General features: G+C 34.1%; 1 protein-coding gene across 2 annotated transcripts in view; it reads left to right on the top strand.

Annotated features, from left to right (window-relative positions):
- The first annotated feature begins 197 nt into the window (after positions 1-197).
- The window catches only part of Asx (transcriptional regulator additional sex combs), an 89,095-nt gene continuing 62,381 nt past the window's right edge, over positions 198-26,911 (top strand). For both annotated transcript variants that reach the window (XM_089095708.1, XM_089095707.1), the window contains exons 1-2: positions 198-578; positions 15,945-16,095. In XM_089095708.1, coding sequence (XP_088951834.1) covers positions 208-578; positions 15,945-16,095 — 522 coding nt within the window. In that variant the 5' untranslated portion in view covers positions 198-207. The remainder of the gene's footprint in view (positions 579-15,944; positions 16,096-26,911) is intronic.

Genomic DNA, 26,911 nt, shown 5'->3' with positions numbered 1-26,911 from the left:
AAAGAATAAATGAAACCCAAAACGAACAAAATGCTATTCTTTTTAGGGATTATTTTCTCTATCCTTTTTGCTGGTATGATGATTATGCTGTTTACGATTTTCCCCTTTGTATTGTGCGTCTTCATTATAAATTGGGATTTTTCTTAACGTTTTTATTTAAGGTAATATAATAAAGCTAATCATTAAACACAATTAATACCTATTTTCATGTTGATAGGTACAGAAGATCTGTCAACTGAAGACAACCAGACGATTGATTCAGCCATGGACAGATCTTCACCATCAGTTGGTCGTCCTACACGAACAACGATGGAAGATATTCTTGCCTCCATACCAGGTTTTGATAAAAAAGTGAAACGAAAAAAGACTTCTAAAAAGTTGACAACTGCAGAAAGGTTGGCACAGACTCGTGAAGGATGTCTTGATTTGGAAACTCCCAATTCTATTCTAGTTCATGCTAATATGAGAATGCTTTTGAATAAGCATACATTTGGCTCACTGCCTGAGCTGTATCAGCAAAAATTGATTGCACTGTTGCCAGAGGTTGATAAACTTGAAGCTGATGGTGGTAAAATGAGGTCAGCTTTTCTTTTATTTTAGCTTAAAAGAGCGTTATTTTATCATGGTTGCTTTTGTGGCAATGAATACTAGCCCATAGTAACTGAAATTTAAAAACGCATTAAAAAAAATATCAGTATGAAAGAATAGCCATTTGAGTGTTATCCAGGAATGGCAACTATTATTTCAATTAGTTTTAATCTTAATGATAAAATTTCAATCAAAAACAAATTTATAGAAACGTCAAAAAAATAACCCAAAACACCAAAAAAATGGTCACCTGCGCTGTTGGAATCACCATAGCCAAGATTTCCATTTAGAAATATTACAGTCACCTATCTTGAGTAACAAGGCAAATCACTTTTTGCATGGGGAGAGGTGGCATCTACCCTCTTTTTACTTTTTCCTCTTTTTTTTTAGTTACTGCTAGTGGGGCACTGAAACATCATAGAAAGATGTTTATGGGCTCATTTGACCAGAAATTGGTATATCTACATACTTTATTTAACTAATAGATATAATTTAAAAAATAAAACATAATTTTAAAATGAATCACTATTTTTGACAAAACTGTATCTTTATATACAAAATGATAATACATACAGGGGGGGGGGGCATTTAAAAAGTAAAAATATGAATCTTGATTTTTTTATTATTTTTTTTTTTGGTTTGTTTTAGACCAGGGTACTTCGTGTCGAAGACGTTGTCGTAGAAACTTCGAAAAAGGCTCATTCGATTAGAAATTCAAAGGGCTATTTGCCCTTTTTAATAGTAAAAAGTGATTAGAGGAAAACTTACCCCCTCCCATGCCCACCATTTCCCCAAACACATCCAATCAAAATTTTGAGACAGCCATTTTGTTCAACGTAGTTGAAAGGTCTGGAAATTGTGTCTTTGAGGATGGCAACCACCCCACCCCCACGTAACTTAAAACCCAAGGGTTTTAAGTTACGCCCTGGAGCATAAGGTTTATGTAGAAAGGGAGATCGTATAAACTTCGGAGGGGGCTCGTTGGATTGGTAATCAGAAGTTCTGATGCCCTTTTTCAAGGTTCAGAGTAATTGAAGGGTGGATACCCCCCCCCCCGCAACTCCTAATATTTTCCTGAAATGCATCTGATAGAAAAAGATGGCCATTTGTGTTTGTAGAAACGAAAGGCTCATTCAATTTGAAATTGAAAGGGCTAGTGCCCTTTTAATAGACAAAAGTGATTGGAGGGCAACAATCCCCCCTTCTTTCCCATAAATTCCCAAAAGATGCCTAATCAAAATTTTGAGATAGCCATTTTGTTCAGCATAGTTGAAAAATCTGCAATTTATGTTTTTGAGGATGACAACCTCCCTCAGCAAAAGGGTTTTAAGTTGTGCCCCAAGGGCATATAAGGTTTTTATGGAAAGTGTGGTCGTAAAAACTCTAGAATGGGTTCACTTGATTGGAAATCAGATGTTCTAGTTCCCTTTTGTGAGTCAAAGTTATTGGTGGGCAGCCACCCCCCACGTCGTATTTTCTCCAAATGTATCCAATAGAAATTTTGAGATAGCTTTCTGCTAAAAAATTGTCCAAAGGTTATATAATACTTCCTTTGGGGTTGACCAAATCCCCTGGAATCTGGGGCTAAGGGTGTAAGTTATGTGACAGGGGCATACAAGGTTTTTATGGAAGGGGTGGTTGTGTGAACTTTAGAACAGGCTCATTTGATGGGAAATATATAGTTCTATTTCCTTTTAAGAGTCAAACATGATGGAGAGCAACTAGTCCCCCCTCCCTGTCATCCTTTTTCTCAAAATGTATTCACTTGAAATTGTGAGATAGCCATTTTGTTACCAATAGTCCAAAAGTCATATAACTATGTCTTTAGGGCGGGCACAATCCGCCAGAGCCCATGGGCAAGGGTTGCAAGTTATGCCGCAGGGCATCCATGGTTTTTATGGAACGGGTGGTTGTATAATCTTTGGATCAGATGGAACTCATTCGATTGGAAGTTTTATTGCCCTTTTTAAGAGTCAAAAATGAATGGAGGGCAATCTCCCCCTCCCACATGCCTATCATTCCCCTAAACATGTCCGATCAAAGGAATGTATAAATTTATCATTCATGAAAATATAAAAGTAAAAACATTTAAAACGTATTTTACTTTCAGTAAAGCGCAAATTATGTTCTGGTCCTGAGAAGGCATGGGGGTTTTCGGTCCTGTGCATGTTAATTTTTGCTTGTTTTGAGTTCAACTCGGCTATTTATCGTAATTTCTGTTTGTTTTGGGTTTCATTTATTTATTAATAGTGATTTGTGGTAGTTTTATGCTTGGAAGATTATTTGACTTTATTTTGGCTTAATGGAGCTCTACTTTTCTTTGAAAAACTTGTTTTGTGGAAAAAGTTTTTAAATTAATTTCAAATAACAGGAATAGATTTCAAAGCAGAAAATATGTAGAACGTTGAAAAGACAAAGCATGTCAAAGGAGAAATTGTCAAAAAGGCAGAGTGAATGAAAAAAAATTGTTGTATTTCTTTGGATTTTAACTACTTTAACTACTTTAAAGTAGTTAAAATAGTTAAAAAAATAGTAGTCTTTAACTACTATTTTTTTCTTATTTGTTTTCAAGTATACTTATTTGTTATACTGTTTTCAATAGTAGTCTTTAACTACTATTTTTTTCTTATTTGTTTTCAAGTATACTTATTTGTTATACTGTTTTCAATAGTAGTCTTTAACTACTATTTTTTTCTTATTTGTTTTCAAGTATAAAACTAATAATCACTAAAGACTGAACTGAAAAATCTGTTTTTTAGTGATCTAATGAAGTGCTTATGTAATCTAGTTAGATAATATAAGTTATATGATTGGATAATATTGTGACCTTGGCCAAAGTAAGTTCAGTTTGGGCTTATCAAACCCTAGCGTACAGTTAAGCCCTTTTAAGCCTTCTGGTACACAAAGAGAAAAAAATCATCACAAACTGAGGAAAAATCCTGCAATTGGCCCTTAATAATATTTTTACTTCAGAATTCCTGGCGGGCAGAAAAAGTGTTTGTATGTCTGGAAATTCTGCATGACTTTTAATCTTCTATGCGGCTGAAGCCATCGCAACTCTACAATAGGGTTCACTGATGTTTAAATAAAGTGTAAACAAGTTTTTAAAAACATTAAAACACAGTATACAAATAACGAAAGGGAAATATTAAAATCAGTGGAAACAAATCCTGGCAGCACTTAGTAAGTATATTTGAATCAAATTTTAGGCTGTTGTACTTGAAAAATAAGAAGCTCTTGATTTTTTTTTTACAGCTGAAAATAAATATTAATTGCAAATTAAGATATTTTCGCTGAATCTAGATGCATCATTCCGCAAAGCTGACAATAATTCACAACATTTTCAAATATTCAATTCAGTATAATTTGTCCTTTATAAGGAAATCCATGAGCTCAAGGTATGTTATTCTTTGCTTAAACGACATCAGTGCCTTTAAAAATCTGACTTTCACGGCCGAGGCAGCCGTTTACCTTGCAGCAGTGATGGAGTATTTGACTACCTTGAACTTGTCGGCAATGCTGCAGGAGACAACAAAAAGACCTGTATCATCCTTTGTCGCCTTCAGCTTGTCATCAGAAGTGACCGAGAGCTGAACTTTCACCTGGCGGAACTTGCCATTGCCCATGGGGGCAATTTGCCCAATATTCAAATAGTCCTTCTACCAAAAAAGACTGAAATACTTGTTTAATAAATAGTATTTTTCTTCCAAAAGCTTATTTATGGAACAAAATGATATTAGGCTGAGGGTAGTGATTATCAGATTAATTGGAATTGGAATTATTTTTTCTAAAGTCAGAAACGGGAATTTTTTTTCCGATTCTCCAAATGATTCCACTATTAAGTTTTATCAGTAAAATAATAGAAAACTGTACCTTAGGATTCTATATATTCGTCATTACTGTATGCTTTGAATTTTGGCAAGCTGATATACAGTAGGCTGATTTTCTTGAGTTATTGATGAGACCACACTTGCTAAGCAGAACCAAACGTGAAATCGTCACTAATAAAAGGAACCAAGAATATCAGCCAGTGAAAAGTATGGGTGGCTGAGTGAAAGTAGAATACCTCAGTGACAGAGTATCTTTTGAGCATCTTTTCTCCTCTTGTCAAATTCACTTGGAAAAATTAGATTTTTTTTGTGTTTTTTATGAGTACTGAGGATGACTTGGCGGAGATCCTTGTTGAAATATTTGCTTGTTTTCGTCTTCATATTTTGCTACTGGCTGACGAAGTCCTCGTTTTATACCCTATTTGATTTTATTTTTTATTTATTATATCCTTTCCTATCTTGGTTTTCATGCGGTATTGACCCATACTTAAGAAGCAGTGTAACAGACAGATTAAAAAGGGTATGAAACCCTTACCTTCTACCCTTAAGAAGAAGAAGAAGAAAGGGCTAAAATGCTATTAAATCTTGAAGATGATAAATGATAGAAGAAATTCTTTGATAGAATTTCTAACCTTTTAAGAAAATCGAAATATATTTTCTTGTGATTATTATCTATCCTAATCAGCAGTTGTACCAAACCAATTCTGCTCAAGACATCCTCAGGGCTATACTGTGGTGTTTATCTTCCCCCATAGTATAGTGCAGACGGTTTGATATAATCTATTTTCCCTTCTTGTTTTAGTTTTATTTCTGTGTTTAAAGCTTTTTCCAATAGGCAATGATTAGAAGTCATCCAAAAAAAAAAGTCCCCCCAGATCCCAAATTAAATTACAGTGAAAGTGTAATAGTGAAAGATACCCATCCTGGCTGGTCAAGGACCCTATCTCAAAGTTCTATTGATAGCTCCAATTCGGACATTAGGACAATGGTAAGTATAGGGGATAATGTAACCATAGATGATAATGGGTTTGAAGAGGTCCTCTAGAAGTTCTAAAAAAAGGAAAAAAATCTCCCCACTTGAAAGCATTTCCCCTCTCCCTGCCCAAGATCCTCCCTCCAAAAACTTAGGAATCTACCTTAAAATTACTCCCACTACCCCCTTGGAAATAAAAATGATCACTGCAATAAGAGTTGCAATTTTTAAATTGCTAAAATCAATGTTCTCTCTTAACATTAACCGTGATGGATCACTGCTAATAGCTGTAGAAGATCAGAAATCAGCAGATACAATAATTAACCTTAAATCCCTTCTGAATAACCCAATTATTGCATCTAATTGGAACCCAAAACAATCACCAACAAAAATAGTAGTTTATAATGTTCCCCCAGAGATATCTACTCAGGAGTTAAAAGAAGGCCTTTCAGATAGGGCTGGAAACACAATCCCAGTTGAGGATGTTACCCAACTTGGAAAACCCAACTCTAATGGCCTAAAAACTAGTAGATCCTTCTTATTCACACTGAAGGATAAAATTGATATCCCAGAAAAATTATTCCTATTTGGGCAAATCAAACCACACAAGGAATACAAACCTAAGCCTATTCAGTGTCAGAAGTGTTTCAAACTGGGACACACAACAAACAAATGCAATGAAATTCTCCAAGAGTGTAGTAATTGTAAATCTTTCCATCCTAAAGAGCTGACAACATGCAACAACACTCAGCCTACATGCATCAATTGCAAAGGCCCACATGAATCTACAAATAAATCATTATGCCCTGCATACAAGAAAAGAGCTCTAACACTCCAAATATCAACAGAGAAGGCCATCCCATACCCCTTTGCAGCAATGGAAGCAAATGCTGCCCAACAATACCAAATAAAGCCTGTAATGAAACCAACCAAAACCCCCAAGTCAAATGCCCCCAATGCATCAAGCACCCCATATAAAACACCATCCTCTAAGCCCCCTAGCTCAAATCCCTATCAGAAGGAATAACCAAGCCAACAAGCTTCCTTGTCCAGTGAGATGAGGCCAGCCTGGCCCTCCCTCCCAAGAAGAAACAAACCAGAAACACTACCAGGAATCAATCCCTTAACCAACAAACAGGATGCACTACCAAAACTGCAATCCCCAAATATATGCTTATTCATTCTAAACTGTAATGCAGTTCTGACCATGAACATACATCAACTACAGAAAACACAAATTATTACAGAATTGGCAAAAATCTACATCCCAGATGATATGCTCATTCAAGCAAAAAAAGATCTTGCTTTACTTTTAACAAAGCTGAACATTGATACACAGTCACATGAAGAATAAATCAACAACACAACATTTATCAATACTCCAATGGAATGTAAGATCACTCACAGAAAATAAGCTAAATGAACTAATATAATTTATGAATAATAATTCAATTAATATTGCTTGCCTCCAGGAAACTCATTGAACCCAAAATCAACAAATTAAGTCTCTGGGATACACTATCCTGAGAAAGGATAGATCTTCAAAGAGAAAAGGAGGTGGTGTAGCTTTATTAGTTAATAATAATATAAAATTTTGTGGCATCAATTTTCCAGATTTTGAAAATGATGTTGATGTAATTGGTATAAGTTTTTGGACGAATAATTTAAAAACATACATAATAAGATTTTATAAAACTAATGTACAAACTACAGATGCCAATGATTTATTTAATTATATAAATAATTCTAATATGTTAAAAAATATCATTATTTGTGGTGATTTCAATGCCCACAGCCTTTTGTGGGGGAATAAACCAGCAAATAAAGCTGGTAAATCTATTGAGCATATGACTTCAAATAATAATGAATTAGTTGTTGCTACCCCTCCAAACCTGAATACCTATTTCAACCCCAAAAGTGTCAATTTCTCCACAATTGACCTACAAATTGTGTCTTTAAATTTTTTGAACAAAATTTACATAAATAAAATTGATAGTCTATGTACAGACCACTTTGCTATAGTTTGCTCCCTAAATGAACCTGCTGAAACTTTATCTCATACATCCAAATATATCAACACTAAAGCAAATTGGTCTATTTTCCAAAATAAGCTAAATGATGAAATTACAAGTTTCACCCAAAGTTCATGCATTTCTAACACAACAGTTGACACACATGCTGAAGCGTTGACATCTTTACTAATAAATACAGCTAATCATGCTATCCCCAGGACAACACCTAAGAAAACATTCCCTAAACAAATTCCTAAAACATGGTGGACAAATGAGTGCCTAAATAAATGGAGGATAAAAAAGGCAGCTAGGACCGAATTCATAAAAAAACCATCACCTACTACATATTTAAAAAAATTACAAGCAGAATCTAATCTAAAAAGGACTATAATAGATGCTAAATATAAATACTGGAATAATTTTGCAAATAATCTCTCCAGAGAAACAAATGAGCCAATTATACATAAAGTCATAAGCCACATATGTGGGAAAAAGACTTCTCCCAACCCACTCCTGTATGAGCTTATACATAATAATACCCATTATGACAATGATAATGAAAATGCTAACCTATTTGCAACTCTTTTTGTTAATAAGCTAACATCAAATAATCAAAGCAAACTGTCAACAATTCCTATGAACCCTTGTTACCAACCACGCCCAGGATCCGAGTACATAACTAATCCATTTTCAATCAAGGAATTGAATAATTCAATACATCATATTAGGTCCAAATCTATCAGTATATATGACAATATACAAAATAAATTGATAAAGAATCTTACACCTTCATACAAACAAGAACTGATATATTGTTATAATCACGCTTGGTCATCGTCTATGTTCCCTAATATATGGAAATGTTTGTCCCTCCTACCAATCCTAAAGAAAAATAAACCAAAAGATAACCCTGAGTCTTATAGACCCATCATGATTACACCTGTGATGGGGAAAATAATGGAGAAAATGATTTATCACAGACTCCTCTGGTTTGTTGAGAAAAATAACTTAATCCCACACACTCAAACTGGATTCAGGAAATACCACTCCTCAACAGATGCTTTCATTTTGCTAACAAATGCAATAAATGAATCTTTCTCAAAACATAACATCCTAGTGGCAGCTTTCCTAGATTTTGAAGGAGCTTATGACAATGTGAACCACCAAATCCTTTTAAATAAACTTGCAAACCTTGGAGTACCTCCTAAGCTAGTATCCTTTATTAAATCCTTCATAGAAGTGCGAAGTTTCATTGTTTGTGTTGGTTCAGCCTCTTCACCCCAAAAGACAATTTCCAAAGGCCTACCTCAGGGAGCAGTCCTCAGTTGCCTCCTTTTTGCCCTATATCTCTGGGACATGAACCTACCCCACACAAATCTACAATATGCTGATGATCTGGTGCTATGGTCATCTGGCAACACTTTTCAGATTGCAAAGTCAAATCTGCAATAGTCACTTTTACTGTTTGAAAAATTCTCTCAACATTCAGATTTACCCATTGCACCCACCAAGTCAAAAATAATCCAATTTCACCGGAAGCGAAACCATGTTAATGCAGAACTAACGCTAAATAAAACAACTATTCCAGAAGATAATAATATTAATTACCTAGGTCTCATGCTTGACCAAAAACTTAATTTCCACCTCCACATTTCAAACACAATAAAAAAATGTTATAGAAAAGCAAATATACTAAAAAGACTTCTTTCCACACCCTGGGGTTGTAAGGAGAAAACCTTACTCCAGTTTTATAAATCACATATAAGACCCCATATTGACTATGGGCTCATTGTCTATGGTGCATGTGCAAAGACCCAGATGCAAAAAATTGAAACAACACAAAATGATATAATACGTCTCATATTTGGTCTTAGGAAACCCACAAGCACCAAGTTTCTGCTTATGGAGAGTGGATTAACAACAATAAGGGAGAGACGTAGCTTTCTCTTGATAAAACATCTTACAAAAATTGAATCAAATAGCTCACACACATTACATAATTGGTTAAGAAATCCAGCCATGTATAGAGGTATTGCAGATGAGTATGCCAATATTCAAAAGAAGTTCCCTGTACCAGCAAAGTCTATTGCACCTACTTTCCCCCAATCCCCTCCATGGACTTGGTCATTTCCCATAATAAATACTGAATTTTCAAAATGGAATAAAGATTTAACCCCCATTGCTTTTGTCCAGAAAAAATTTGCAGAACTTAATACAATTACCTATAAAAATCACTTCCAAATATTTGTTGATGGGTCAAAAATGGATGAGAAAGTTGCAAGTGGTGTTTTCCTTCCTCACCTGAAAATTGCACTGGGAGAGAGATTATTTAATAATTTATCTATAATGTCTACTGAGTTAAATGCCATAATCATGGCAAAAACACCTTAAGCAAAACCAACCTTTGATTAAAAATTCGAATAATATTATCATCTATTCTGACTCTTTATCAAGCCTTGAGTTGCTGGCCTCAGCTCCTCAATATAATTTGGACATTGACACTTATCATTGTCTCAGTATTATTGTTAGTCTTGCTTCAAGTGGCATAAAAACTTACTTTCAGTACATTCCTATCCACTCTGGCATAAGAGGTAATCATCAGGTTGATGATATAGCAAAAATGCTACAAATGTTGACCAGCCAAGTGGGAGACCAATCCCAATTAGAGATATTTACCGATGGAGGCTATCAGATATTAATTTTAATAAGATTAATCCTATCCTTCCCCCCTTTCTCAATAAGTATCTTTCTAAAATTTATCATAGAATTCGTTCTGGAACAAATGGACTAAATTTCCTTGCATTCTCATATAAGCTTTCTAATTCAAGTGGTTCAATTCCCCTGTCCCCTCTTTGCAGGCATTGTAACATGAATAATGAAACAATTGACCATTGCCTATTTGAATGTAATATGCTGACGTCTGCACAACATACCTTGCTTTGTAAACTGTTAAAATACTTCAAACACCACAAAATCACACTATCAGCCAAGAGCCTAGCCAACTGTACCTGCACACAGAGCATAGAAATCGACATCTATCATCTTATATTTGAACTCCTAGAGTCGAAAGATCTGCTGAAAGATATCTGAATATATCTAATAAATATGAGGCAATCAAGCCAGTAGCTCTGTAGCCCACAGAGTGAAGCAAAAGGAAAAGGGCTAAATAGTTATACTGAAAAGCCCGCCTGCTGTTAAATAGAAGAAGAAGAAGAATCTTTTTTCTAAAGTTATCTTCCATAGCTCAGTGATAATTATTATATAAAAAGGGTAACAACCTGTATAATTGCTTAATAAAACAAGATTCAACCTAGTCCAAAGAAAATATATATATATATATATATATATATATATATATATATATATATATATATATATATATATATATATATATATATATATATATATATATATATATATATTTATATATTTGCTAATTTTTGCCTTGTTACTTCTAACTTTTTTCTTTCCATTAGCTTTTTGCCGTTCGTTCAGCGTTCCTTTGCGGTTGGTAATATTTTTTCTGGCACTGACTTTAGGGTGAGGAGAAACCTATTGAAGGGAGATATTTGGGCATACAGGCGTTTATTCTTGTGATTCTTAAGATACATTAAAAGATGTGCTTGGTCTAGACAGATAATTGTTTTCATGAGGATTAATGCTCGGAGTAGCTAGTTGTACACGATCAGAGACATAGAAACTAAAGAATTTGTCATCCGTAAAAATGGCACGATTTAAGAGATGGACTCCAGAAACTCTGAAACCAGATTGAATATTCTGCGGTGCGAAAGCCCATGGAAAAGCAGTGCCAAGCTGTTCTGCAATATTATCAATCTTGATGAGCTGACCAGGATGGTTAAGCATGCTCGCATCGGCCGCTCTATTGTAGTGAGCTTTCAATGGTCCCAAGACAGATCTTTCTAGGGGCTGAAGCTTGTGACTTGTGTGTGGCGGGATAGTAAGCATCACAACTCCACTGAATTTAGCATATTCTACTGATTCCGGGCTGATATAGCTTGTATGGTTGTCCATGATCATATAAGACTTTTTGAGGCAAAACTACATCGTGTGTGCTTTTGAAAGTGTTTAAGAAAGTCTGGAAATGTTTCAATAGTCATCCATCAGCTTACATAAGCAGCACCTTTCGTGCCAGTAGGGGCACCAGAAACCATACGATGTTTGATGTGAACACGCGGAAAGACCATAAAGGGGGGAATCGCTACACCTGTAGCACTAACTGCTCAACATACCGTTACAAGCTCACCCCTCTCGGCTGATGTTAGTTGAACAACTTGCTTAACACCTTTTGGAGCTAACACTTTTTTAGGATTCTGCATAGTTGTAAGACCAGTTTCTTCAACATTCCATATAGCATACTTACTTTACTTTACTTTCGGCTGCAACCAGACGATGATCCATCCTGCCAGGCACCAATGGACGATGGGATGACTGACGTTGTCCAACACGATCTGTCACCATCAGCCTCTTCTGCAATGTTCAGGCAGTTTTTATCCCAACGACGTCCGTGTCGTCGAAAGCCACCCCAAGGATCCAGGTCATTCTTGAATGTCTGCCAGAGATTCTTCCTTTGGCCGCCTGGTCTCCGTTTCCAAGTTGAAAGGGGGTCGCAGGTGAGGACATTGCGGGGTATAGTTCCAGCTGGTCGTCGTAGTGTGTGTCCAAAGAATTTCAGTAGTCGTTTTTTTATGATTCCCGAGAGGGGGGTCTTCTGGGCACAACGTCTTCGAACCTCAGCTTTTGAGATATGAAAACATTGGCTGACCCGTAGTATGTGTCTCATGCAGCGATGGTCGAATACTTCTAGTGAACGTCTTTCTTCGGTCTTTAAAGGCCAAGTTTCACAGGCGTACAGCAGGATCGATTGAACAGTTGCCTTGTAGACGTTCATCTTCGTTTTGATGCTAATTTCATATAGTATAAGCTTCAAATTTCTCCTTTTCAACACAGCTGAGTAATTGTCAAAAAACTCGTTGACCGTTGTTTGATTGAATGCTGTTGCCCGAGCTATGCTTGTAGCCTAAGGAGAACGGATAGACACACTTGGGTTTCTTTTCAAAAAGGACGTAAACCAATCTGAACCATCAATTGTATTATTTTCCCAGTTATCCGGAATCTTTTTCTTGTTCATTTTTGCAAACTGATGGGCCAGAATATGATATTGTTTTGGGCTGAGTCTAGTGCAGGGTACTAGCTTTTGTCAGACAATTAGCTAGATTGTTTTCTTCAATACCGCTTAATATTTTTTTAATGCCTTTATCAGCTTTAAATACCTCTGGCAGCTTTTAATACTCTCAAGTTCATTTAAGGCACTTCCTTCCAAAGTTCTACCCATCTTATAAGGCTTGCTCGAGGAATGTTGAGTTTTCTTGATGTTTCCTTCTTTGAAACACCACTACGAATCATTAGCAAAGCTTTTTTAATTGTCTACCCGTCTGTTAAGCCCTTGGTTGACTTGCTTAGATAATTTCTTGACATCTGAAACATAATTATCTATTATAAACTACATATGGAGTAGATTATGCTGCTATTGGGGCATCATGGACATTCCAGTCCATATTACCCTGGTTTTTGGTGTCCATATTGCCCCTTAATCAGTTACAATAAAATAAATTAAAAATATGTCCTCTCCACGAAGTACCACTTCAATTCATAAGTATCTAACGCCTAGCCTAAATAGTGCTCTCTTGAACTACATTGTGAAACTAAATACTACTTGCTGAAAATATTAATTCAGTGAAAATAAAGAAATTTACTTCACCTTTGAAAATTCAAAATTTATGCACATAAATTTGAATGCGTAATATTTAAATTGAATGCGTAAAATTGAATGCGTAATGCGTAATAAAATGAATGCGTAATGCAAACGACATCAGTCATTTACCACGTGTCTCTACCCATTAACGCTGCCTATTTTGGCTATAATGAACTTTAATCTAGAGTCACCTCGAGTGCATAGGAGTGGAGTGTCCATATTACCCAATTGTCCATATTGCCCTGGTCTCCCCTATATATTATATATGTAAAATATATATATATATTATATATTTATATATATATATATATATATATATATATATATATATATATATATATATATATATATATATATATATATATATATATATATATATATATATATATATATATATATATATATATGTACTGTACTGTACTTAAATGTACATTTCTTTTAAATATTTCTGCAGAATTGAGATTCTGCTATATATATATATATATATATATATATATATATATATATATATATATATATATATATATATATATATATATATATATATATATATAAATATATATATATATATATATATATATATATATATATATATATATATATATATATATATATATATATATATATTTATATATATATATATATATATATGTTTTAGGCATGTTTTTTAAGTAAGTACCGTTTTGCGATTCCGCCGCCGCAGCGCTACGGTTGGCGTTCTGTGCATGCGCGTTGGTTATCTACATCTCTTGTCTACGCACTGACGCCATTACAGTCTGATTCTTCATTGTATACGTTGTTTACTGAGTGTCTAAGATGCCTCCGACAATCGTGAGTCCCGCCAAATCGGAAGTACGGGCTGTTATTGGATTTCTTAGTGCTAAAGGCGTAAAACCGATCGATATTCGTCGTGAGATCTGTCAAGTTTACGGACCTAACATTATGAGTGATGGAATGGTAAGGAAATGGGTGAGAGCATTTAAAGATGGCCGCACAAATGTGCATGATGAAGAACGGAGTGGGCGTCCTTCAGTCTTTAATGAAGAGTCTCTTTAATGAAGATTTGGTGCAGAAAGTGGAAGAAAAGGTGAGAGAAAACAGACGCTTTACAATTTCAACAATATGCAACTGGTTTCCTCAATATTCCCGTAGTGTCATTGTGACTGAGAACGTGGATTACCGGAAATTGTGTTCACGTTGGGTTCCAAAAATGTTGACGGATTTGCACAAAACCCAACGTTTAGGCAGTGCATTGACTTTCCTTGAGCGGTACCATAATGAAGGTGAAGATTTTTTAGACCAAATTGTTACTGGTGACGAAACATGGGTGGCTGTCACGCCAGAATTAAAACAACAATCCATGGAATAGCGACATTCATCATCACCCAAAAAAGTGAAGTTTAAGCAAACATTTTCTGACAGGAAAATCATGTGCACAGTTTTTTGGGACAAAAAAGGAGTATTGCTAGTGTAGTTTCTGCCTCGTAATGAGACAATCAATGTAGCGTCTTATTGTGAGACATTAAACAATCTGCGTCGTGCAATCCAGAAAAAAAGACATGGCAAGCTGAGTAAGAGTATCGTTTTGCTGCATGACAATGCCCGTCCACATGTGGCTAATCGGACCAAAGATCTCATCAAATCTTTTAAATGGAAAACTAGATCATTCTCCATACAGCCCTGATCTGGCGCCCAGTGACTACCATGTGTTCCTGCACTTGAAGAACCTGGGTGGTCAGCGTCTTCAAGACGATAACGAAGTCAAAACAGTTGTGATACAGTGGTTAACAAGTCAGGCGGCAGAATTTTATGAGGAGGCTATTCAAAAACCGGTGCCACGTTTTGACAAGTGTCTCAGTATTAACGGAAATTATGTAGAAAAGTAGATTAAGGTACAAGCTTTCATGTAAAAATCAAATTATTGCGATATCTTTGCACGTCTTTTTTTAATTCCAAAACGGTACTTACTTAAAAAACATGCCTAACATGTAAAAAAAAACAACGTGTACAAACATGTACAAAAACATTTAATATGTATTGTAATACATGTTACAATATAGATATATATTGTAATTTTAAAAATATATGTTTAATTGTACTGTACTTAAATGTACATTTCTTTTAAATATTTCTGCAGAATTGAGATTCTGCTGAAATATGTTTTTCAGAATGGTTCAGCAGAATGGTACTGCTGAACCATTCTGGTTCAGCATAATGGTTCAGCAAGAAATATGATAATATGTTCCGCAGAATGGAGATTCTGGATATATGTTTAATTGTACCATACTGAAATGTACATTTCTTCAAAAAATTTCAGCAGAGTGGAGATTCAGTTGATGGCAAGACCGATTTTAGGATTTTATTAAAATACCAAGAGATGTTATATAGCCTATAGTAATTTTAAAATATATGTTTAATTGTGCTATACTTAAATGTACATTTCTTTTAAATGTTTCAGCAGAATTCAGATTCTGCTGAAATAGGTTTTTCAGAATGGTACAGCATAATGGTTCAGCAAGAAATATGATAATATGTTCAGCAGAATGGAGATTCTGCTGAAATATTTTAGCAGAATGGAGATTCCGGATATATGTTTAATTGTAACGTACTGAAATGTACATTTCTTCGAAAAATTTTAGCAGAATGGAGATTCAGTTGATGGCAAAACTGATTTTATACTTTTATTTAAAAAACCAAAAAATATACATATTCGAAATATTTCTTAATTGCTTAACAAAATTTTAATTTCAGATTATTTTAAATTACAGGATAAGTGGGACGTCATTGACTAATGAATTTTTCACACGTGCTTGCATGAAATGGCGTGAAAGGTTGGCTGAGGGTGAACTTACAGCAGAGAGTCGACAGAAGCAGAAAGCAGAAGCTGAAAGAGAGAGATCCCGTCTTGATCCCTGGAAGGTAATTTTAATTTGAAGAGAACGGGAGAGGGGCTATTATCATTTCGCGGAAAATAGGGATGATGGTAAAAGTTTATTTTTCAAAACCTAGGGATGGGGGAAATTTTGTCGTTTTTTCTAATTTTTCCAATGAAACTGCCCAGGTTCAGGTTCATTTATTTTTCAATCTTGTGTACATAACCTTCTAAATATACAAATATCTGGCATAGAGATAAGCGCGTTTTGCACGGACAAATAACTAGCAAAGGAAGAAATGAATGAAATGAAAGATGAGAGAAATGAAAATGAAAGACCTGACATAGGAAAAAAAATAATAGACATAAAATTAATTATTGCCACGCCACAGCAGACACCCCACCCGACGATACGTAAAGACAATTCTCAAGCAGCAATGATTGAGAATAGTCAGCTAGATGGGCTAAGAATTGCTTTCTTTCTTGTTATATTGACTGGAGAAGCGTCAAAATTTGAATCTTTATTATTTGCTCCAGCTAAAATCCAGTGCTTATTTGTTTATGTATTTATTTCCTTCAAAATCGTGGAGTATAAAGAACAAGGAAATAACATTACAAAAACACTCAAATTGAACAAAGCAGCAACTCACAGAAAAAAACTCCAAAAAATCCCAGCAAAGTAGGTCTAGAAAAGTAAAAAAGTAGAAAAGGTCTAGAAAATAGGTCTAGAATAGTTAGAAAGTAGTTAAGGTCTAGAAAAGTTAGAAAGTAGAAAAGGTCTAGAAAGTAGGTCTAGAAGAGTTAAAAAGTAGAAAATGTCTAGAAAGTGGGTCTTGAAAAGTTAGAAAATAAAAAGGTGTGGAAAGTAAATCTAGAAAAATTCGAAAGTAGAAAAGGTCTAGAAGAGTTAGAAAGTAGAAAAGGTCTAGAAACGTTAGAAAGTAGAAAAGGTTTAGAAAATAGGTTTAGAAAAGTTAGAAAGTAGAAAAGGTTTAGAAGAGTTAGAAAGTAGAAAAGGTCTTGAAAAGTTAGAAAGTAGAATAGATCTAGAAGTGTTAGAAAGTGAGAAAGTAGAAAAGGTTTAGAAAGTAGGTCTAGAAAAGTTAGAAAGTAGAAAATGTCTAGAAAAATTACAAAGTTAGAAAGTAGAAAAGGTCTAGAAAAGTTACAAAGTAGAAAGTATGTCTAGAGGAGTTAAGAAGATAGAAAGTAAAAAAAAAGTCTAGAAAATAGAAAATGTGTAGAAAATAGGTTTAGGAATCCATCTAACGAAAAATGTAAAGCTGTTAAAAAAGCCGAAAAATTAAAGCGGTTGTTACATTCTGGAAAATAGGTGGGTGAAACATTATACATTGAGAGAATATTTTTAAATTTACTCAAAAAATTATTAATTTTAATCTTAGCTATTTTCGATGGCTCACTAATTAAATTCTCGAGACTAGTTCAGTGGTAGTGAAATAAATTGGAAAACAAAGAAAGAATTAATAAACAGGAATAATTAGAAATAATAAAGAGGAATTGAAGAAAAATCACGAATTCGTAAAGAACAATGTTTGAAGGCAACCATATTAAAAAAATAGCCTACATTTTTATGACGATATTCACCTCGTAGCTCTATTTTTGGTTCAAATACCTTACTATGTTTTCTTTAATATGTAAAATTATCACCGTCTTTCTATCTCAGGCCAAAGTATAAACTGAAGTATACCCCGTGAACAGGAGCATTAGGAACCAGAAATGAAATATTTCTACTGCAAATTAATTCAATTTAGTCATTAACATTGATGGAATACTGTGATTTTTCAATGCTTATAGAAAGGCCCCTATCTTTATCAGATTAGAAAGTGAAAGAAAATAGACGATCACAATTCACAAACCCAAAACTAGCTGCTATTATTTCAAATTTGGTATTCCTTTTCGGAAATTAATTGAATTCGGTCCTTAACATTAATGGAAAAGTATTGAAATTTTTAAGAATAGAAAGAATAGAAAGTTACTTTCAGATTAGAAAGTTAATGAATATGGACCATCACAATTCACAAACCCAAAACTTTAAACTGTTATTATTTATGGTTTTCTGTAACTTGGTTTTCTGTATTGGAAATTAATTAAAATTCGGTCCTTACCATTAATGGAAAAATATTGAAATTTTCCAGCGAAATAGAAAGACCCCTATCTTTATCAGATTAGGAAGTGGATGAATATGAACCATCACAAACCCAAAACTTTAAACTGCTATTATTTATAACTTGGTTTTCTGTATTGGAAATTAATTCAAATTGGTCCTTACCAATAATTGAAAAATATTGAAATGTTTCAGTGCTAATAGAACGGTCCCTATCTTTATCAGATCAGGAAGTAAATGAATATGGACCATCACAATTCACAAACCAAAAACTTTAAGCTGCAGTCATTTTAATTTTGATTTTCTGTATTGGAAATTAATTTTGTTCAGTCATTGACATTGATGTGAAAATACTGAGGTTTTTTAATCTTTATAGAAAGGCCACTATCCTTATAAGATTAGGAAGTAAAAGAACATGGACCATCATGATTCATTAACTGAAAAGTAAGCTGCTACTATTTGAAATTTGGTTTTCTGTATTGGAAATTAATATTGAAATTTTTCAGTGCTGATAGAAAGGCCCCTATCTTTATCAGATTAGAAAGTACAAGAATATGAACCATCACAACTCACAAACCCCAAAACTTTAAGCAGCTATTATTTATAATTTGTTTTTCTGTATTGGAAATTAATTCAAATCGATCTATATCATTAATTGAAAAATATTGAAATTTTTCGGTGCTAATAGGAAGGCCCTATCTTTATCAGATTAGGAAGTGGAAGAATATGGACCATCACAATTCACAAACCCAAAACTTTAAGCAGATATTATTTATAATTTGTTTTTCTGTATTGGAAATTAATTCAAATCGATCTATATCATTAATGGAAAAATATTGAAATTTTTCAGTGCTAATAGGAAGGCCCTATCTTTATCAGATTAGGAAGTGGAAAAATATGGACCATCACAATTCACAAACCCAAAACTTTAAGCTGCAATTATTTATAATTTGATTTTTTGTATTGGAAATTAATTTAATTCGGTCCTTCTCATTAATGGAAAAATATTAAAATTTTTCAGTGCTAATTGAAAGTTGCCTATCTTTATCATATTAGAAAGTGAAAGAATATAGACCATCACAATTTACAAACCCGGAACTGTAAGCTACAATTATTTATAATTTGGTTTTCTGTATTGGAAGTTAATTTAGTTCAGTCATTAACATTGATGGAAAAATACTGAGATTTTTCACTGCTTATAGAAAGGCCCCTATCTTTATCAGATTAGAAACTGGAAGAACACATCATGATTCATTAACCAAAAACCTTAAGCTGCTATTATTTGAAATTTTGTTTTCTGTATCGGAAACCAATTCAAATTGGTTCTTAATATTAATGGAAAAATATTGAAATTTTTCAGTGCTAATTAAAAGTCTCCTATCTTTATCAGATTAGAAAGTGAAGAATATTGACCATCACAATTCACAAACCCAAGACTTTAAGCTGCTATTATTTATAATCTGTTTTTTGGCATTGGAAATTAATTCAATTCAGTCATTAACAGTGATGGGAAAATACTGAGATTTTTCAATGCTTATAGAAAGGCCCCTATATTTATTAGATTAGAAAGTGAAAGAACATGGACTTTAAGCGGCTATCATCTGAAATTTTGTTTTCTGTATCGGAAACCAATTCAAATCGGTTCTTAACATTAATGGAAAAATACTGAAATTTTTCTGTGCCAATAGACAGGTCTTTATCAGATTAGAAAATCGCGTAGTCTTGATGGTCCATATTTTTTCACATTCTAATCGATATGGAATTTACATCACAGTGTGCACTGTGAATTTACATCACAATGCTCGCAATGAATATGGAACATCACGATTCACAAACCCAAACCTTACAGGGGATATTATTTGAAATTGTTTTTTTCGTTTTCCGCATTGGAAATTAATTCAATTTGGTCTTTAACATTAATGGGAATATATTGACATTCTTCAGTGCTAATAGAAAGGCGTTTTGTGTACAAGCAGATTAGAAAGAGATTTAACAAGGACCATCAAGATTCACAAAGCCAAAGCTTTAAGGGGTTATTATTTGAAGTTTGGTTTAAGGACATGCAATGGCCTTATATTTGCATAGACATTTTTTTCCATATTTTTCATTCGCAGAAAATAATTTGATTTCCACTTGGATTAATTCTCTTTGATCGAATTTTCGCTTTATTTCCATAAAATGAATAAAGAATGAGCCATCCCATGGTTTATCTAACGATTGGGCGAAGCTGTTCAGGATTAGTGGCTGTAATTGAAACAGACCTCAGGATATAACCCCATTACTAGCATTTCTTCATTTCTTAAGCTGCTATTATTTGAAATTTTGTTTTTTGTATCGGAAACCAATTCAAATTGGTTCTTAATATTAATGGAAAAATATTGAAATTTTTCAGTGCTAATTAAAAGTCCCCTATCTTTATCAGATTAGAAAGTGAAAGAATATCACAATATTCTATATTGTAATTTTGTAGAAATACCCCACCTTTGCTACTTAGCTATATGTAATTTGTATATATTTATTCTTACATACTCTATCTTGTTCTAAAATAAATAATAGCTGATTCTCAAAAAAAAGACAGAAAAAAAAAGATGGCAGATACCCACCACAAAATTAACTATTTTTGTAGTTACATAGATTCCATCTAGAATTACTGAAAAATGAAACATTTAAGTTTCTTATTATTCTTGTTCATCATTCCCTCTTTTAAATGAAGGATGGGGGACACAAGATTATTTTAATAGTAACAGTCTATTGCAAAAAGAAACAACTTTGAAAGAGAGCTTGAAACCCCTCTAAAATGGCAGTGGATCGAAATGAAAATTTTACCATTCGAATCACCACGGTGGACACCTATAATCTCTTTAGAGCCTCAGGATAAAACCCCATTACTAGCATTTCTTCCTAAAAAGTCCTCTTTTGCTTTGCCCATGACTTTTTTTCATCTTGACAAATGCTCGAAAAGAACAGACGGTGTAGTTATTTCAAGGCTGACGAAAACAGGCCATTTTTAGATTGCGGTGGTAAGGCTCGAGGCTTGTTATCTGAAATCAGAATGGGATTTACCATAAACCAGTGGAACGTTCACAGTAAACAGTACAGTGCTTTCTCCGTAGTCGTAATATCTGAAATCAGAAGGGGATTTTCCGTAGAATGGTGATGTGCTCACAATAAACAGTGCAGTGCTCACACTATAGTCATAAGATTTGAAATTAAAATGGGATTTTCTGTAGAATGGTGGTGTGCTCGCAATAAACAGTGCATTGCTCACACTATAGTTATAAGATTTGAAAACAAAATGGGATATTCTGTAGAATGGTGGTGTGCTCACAATAAACAGTGCAGTGCTCACTCTATAGTCATAAGATTTGAAATCAAAATGGGATTTTATGTAGAATGGTGGTGTGCTCACAATAAACAGTGCAGTGCTCACACTATAGTCATAAGATTTGAAATCAAAATGTGATTTTCTGTAGAATGGTGGTGTGCTCACAATAAACAGTGCAGTGCTCACACTATAGTCATAAGATTTGAAATCAAAATGGTATTTTCTGTAGAATGGCTGTGTGCTCACAATAAACAGTGCAGTGCTCACACTATAGTCATAAGATTTGAAATCAAAATGGGATTTTCTGTAGAATGATGGTGTGCTCACAATAAACAGTGCAGTGCTCACACTATAGTTATAAGATTTGAAATCAAAATGGGATTTTCTGTAGAATGGTGGTGTGCTCACAATAAACAGTGCATTGCTCACACTATAGTCATAAGATTTGAAATCAAAATGGGATTTTCTGTAGAATGGTGGTGTGCTCACAATAAACAGTGCAGTGCTCACACTATAGTCATAAGATTTGAAATCAAAATGGGATTTTCTGTCGAATGGTGGTGTGCTCACAATAAACAGTGCAGTGCTCACACTATAGTCATAAGATTTGAAATCAAATTGTGATTTTATGTAGAATGGTGGTGTGCTCACAATAAACAGTGCAGTGCTCACACTATAGTCATAAGATTTGAAATCAAAATGGGATTGTCTGTAGAATGGTGGTGTGCTCACAATAAACAGTGCAGTGCTCACACTATAGTCATAAGATTTGAAATCAAAATGGGATTTCCTGTCGAATGGTGGTGTGCTCACAATAAACAGTGCAGTGCTCACACTATAGTGATAAGATTTGAAATCAAAATGGGATTTACTGTAGAATGGTGGTGTGCTCACAATAACCAGTGCAGTGCTCACACTATAGTCATAAGATTTGAAATCAAAATGGGATTTTCTGTAGAATGGTGGTGTGCTCACAATAAACAGTGCAGTGCTCACACTATAGTCATAAGATTTGAAATCAAAATGGGATTTTCTGTCGAATGGTGGTGTGCTCTCAATAAACAGTGCAGTGCTCACACTATAGTCATAAGATTTGAAATCAAAATGGGATTTCCTGTCGAATGGTGGTGTGCTCACAATAAACAGTGCAGTGCTCACACTATAGTCATAAGATTTGAAATCAAAATGGGATTTTCTGTAGAATGGTGGTGTGCTCACAATAAACAGTGCAGTGCTCACACTATAGTCATAAGATTTGAAATCAAAATGAGATTTTCTGTACAATTGTGGTGTGCTCACAATAAACAGTGCAGTGCTCACACTATAGTTATAAGATTTGAACTCAAAGTGGGACTTTCTACTGAACCCTGCAGTCTTGCAGTGCTCATAATAAACGTTAGAATGCTCAAAATATGTTTGTAATATCTGAAATCAGAATGGTATTTTCCGTAGAATGGTGGTGTGCTCACAATAAACAGTGCAGTGCTCACCCTATAGTCATAAGATTTGAAATCAAAATGGGATTTTCTGTAGAATGGTGGTGTGCTCACAATAAACAGTGCAGTGCTCACACTATAGTCATAAGATTTGAAATCAAAATGGGATTTCCTGTCGAATGGTGGTGTGCTCACAATAAACAGTGCAGTGCTCACACTATAGTTATAAGATTTGAAATCAAAATGGGATTTTCTGTAGAATGGTGGTGTGCTCACAATAAACAGTGCAGTGCTCACACTATAGTCATAAGATTTGAAATCAAAATGGGATTTTATGTAGAATGGTTGTATGCTCACAATAAACAGTGCATTGCTCACACTATAGTCATAAGATTTGAAATCAAAATGGGATTTTCTGTAGAATGGTGGTGTGCTCACAATAAACAGTGCAGTGCTCACACTATAGTCATAAGATTTGAAATCAAAATGGGATTTACTGTCGAATGGTGGTGTGCTCACAATAAACAGTGGAGTGCTCACCCTATAGTTATAAGATTTGAAATCATAATGGGATTTTATGTAGAATGGTGGTATGCTCACAATAAACAGTGGAGTGCTCACACTATAGTCATAAGATTTGAAATCATAATGGTATTTTATGTAGAATGGTGGTGTGCTCACAATAAACAGTGCAGTGCTCACACTATAGTTATAAGATTTGAACTCAAAGTGGGACTTGCTACTGAACCCTGCAGTCTTGCAGTGCTCATAATAAACGTTAGAATGCTCAAAATATGTTTGTAATATCTGAAATCAGAATGGTATTTTCCGTAGAATGGTGGTGTGCTCACAATAAACAGTGCAGTGCTCACCCTATAGTCATAAGATTTGAAATCAAAATGGGATTTTCTGTAGAATGGTGGTGTGCTCACAATAAACAGTGCAGTGCTCACACTATAGTCATAAGATTTGAAATTAAAATGGGATTTTCTGTAGAATGGTGGTGTGCTCGCAATAAACAGTGCAGTGCTCACACTATAGTCATAAGATTTGAAATCAAAATGGGATTTTCTGTAGAATGGTGGTATGCTCACAATAAACAGTGCAGTGCTCACACTATAGTCATAAGATTTGAAATCAGAATCCTATTTTCCGTAGAATGGTGGTGTGATCACAATAAACAGTGCAGTGCTCACACTATAGTCATAAGATTTGAAATCAAAATGGTATTTTCCGTAGAATGGTGGTGTGCTCACAATAAACAGTGCAGTGCTCGCACTATAGTCATAAGATTTGAAATCAAAATGGGATTTTCTGTAGAATGGTGGTGTGCTCACAATAAACAGTGGAGTGCTCACACTATAGTCATAAGATTTGAAATCAAAATGGGATTTTCTGTAGAATGGTGGTGTGCTCACAATAAACAGTGCAGTGCTCACACTATAGTCATAAGATTTGAAATCAAAATGGGATTTTCTGTAGAATGGTGGTGTGCTCACAATAAACAGTGCAGTGCTCACACTATAGTCATAAGATTTGAAATCAGAATCCTATTTTCCATAGAATGGTGGTGTGCTCACAGTAAACAGTGCAGTGCTCACACTATAGTCATAAGATTTGAAATCAAAATGGGATTTTCTGTAGAATGGTGGTGTGCTCACAATAAACAGTGCAGCGCTCACACTATAGTCATAAGATTTGAAATCAAAATGTGATTTGCTATTGAACCTTGTAGTCTTGCAGTGCTCATAATAAACGTTACAATGCTCAAAATATGTATGTAAGACCTGGAATCAGAATTGGTTTTGCCATATAACAGTGCAGTGGTCACAATTAACGGCTCAGTGTTCACACTATAGTCATAAGATCTGAAATGAGAATTGGATTTACACTAGAATAGTGCAGTATTCACATTAGAATAATAAGATATTTTATAGTACCAAAGGACATCAAAATAAAAACATTTCTTATCCCCTAGACCCATCTTTAGGTGTATTCATACCTGAAAACTAATTTTCTAAGATCTTTCTTTTATTTTATTTTAAGATATTTCTTTCTTGTATGTTTCGAAACAATGAAGTTTTTAGGATAGTATTATATTTTCGTCAGCGTTGCCACATTGAACAGTGAAAAGAAAAACTAATTAGTCGTGTTTGACAATGCATTTTGTCTGTTAAAGTTTAAGCATTAACAGCGTTCAAAGTCAAACAACATTAATGGGAGCTACACCTTAAGCTGTTTAGTGCTTATTTTTCTAGTAACTATTGCCAAAAACTCCATAAGGAAGTGTTTCTCATTAATTATGTATTCCTTATTTTCTGTATTTTGTAAGATTTGTGTGCTTGCTGAAGTTTTCATTTTAACAAGTCAAACAATCAGATCTACTGTCCTTGGTACTGCAAATCAGAATGGGATTTCCTATTATGTACTGCATTTTTGAGTTCTGATACAATTAGATGTTTTTCAGCAGTCCCCATCCCAAGAAAATTATGTCAGTCCCCATCCCAAGCAAATTATAAAGAAAGTTTACACAAATAAAATCCCCATCCCAAGCAAATTATGTTTCCCCATTATGTACAGCATTATATATCCATTATGTACTGCATTTTTTATTTCTGATACAATTAGATGGTTTTCAGCAGTCTCCATCCCAAGCCAATTATGTTTCCCCATTATGTACAGCATTATATATCCATTATGTACTGCATTTTTTAGTTCTGATACAATCAGATGGTTTTCAGCAGTCTCCATCCCAAGCCAATTATGTTTCTCCATTATGTACAGCATTATATATCCATTATGTACTGCATTTTTTAGTTCTGATACAATTAGATGGTTTTCAGCAGTCCCCACCCCGAGCAAATTAAGTTTTCCTTTTTCAGATAAAGAAAGTTTACACAAATAAAAAACGAAAAAAAAAAAACAACAGGATTCAAGACATTCAGACTTAATTTATTCATTCATTGAAGAATAAAACATTAACAGTCATTTTTTTAGACTAAGCAAACAACTCTTCAGGTTGTTCAGGTTGTTACACTGTTTTGTAATGTGCAAACTTACCATTAGGGATCGAAGGTAGTCAAGGGACTATATCTTTGTCATACTTATTTGTAATTTACTAAAGCAAGTTAGATTATGACGTCTGGTGGACTTAAAAGAAAGAGGGAAAAATAATGAATGCCTTGGATGCGTACATCAAAACAAAGAAAACTAGAATTTAATGCCTTGGAGAATTTTAAACATAAAAACAGTTTTTATGCATTAAAATTCTTCTATCAAAATCATACACTAATAAGTTACTTAATTGCTAATATCTCAACATAATATTTTATTGTTTTTCAGTTGTATTTTCTTGCAAAATGAAAGAAAGTAACGAGGAATTTTGCAAAGGGTGTGAAAAATTTAGAAAATACTTGATCAGGTTATAAATCAGGTAATACTTGATCAGAAATGGGGTACTGTAGACTCGATATTGGTCATGGATAATAACATGGCTCGTCTTTTTATTGTTATGGGTTTTTTATAGGCCAAATGAAAATACTGAAAAAAACACAAAAAAGCGAATATTTCGAGAGGAAAAACGCCTCTCTTCTTCAGCGCGAAACGAAATAATGTATCCAAAAACAAACGCGGAAAGTCAATGTGAAATGAACCAAAAACCAAAGAAAAAACCAAAAATTTAAAAGATGAATAAAATTCAATAAAAGCCAAAAATTAAAAGAATTAAAACCAAATACCTAACAACCATAAAAGCGAGTTATCCTCTTTTGTCCTCTCGAAATATGTGATGTCAGGCCAATGTGGTTTAAGAAATTATCATTACTTGGGAATTTATAGTCAAGGGGATTTAAGTTCCCTGGCATTTTGAAATGTGGAAATAAAGAAAAATGTATACGAATTTACGAACGTATGTAAATTCTGGCCGTTAGGTATTTTTGTTTTCATCTGTTTTTTTCTTTGTTTAATCTGCCATTTTT

This window comes from Artemia sp. Qi Xiang Cuo, chromosome 10 (assembly GCF_049724085.1).
Source record: "Artemia sp. Qi Xiang Cuo chromosome 10, ASM4972408v1, whole genome shotgun sequence".
NCBI lineage: Eukaryota > Metazoa > Arthropoda > Branchiopoda > Anostraca > Artemiidae > Artemia > Artemia sp. Qi Xiang Cuo.
Note: the sequence above shows the minus strand (reverse complement) of the source record. Positions and strands in the feature narration are given on the sequence as shown.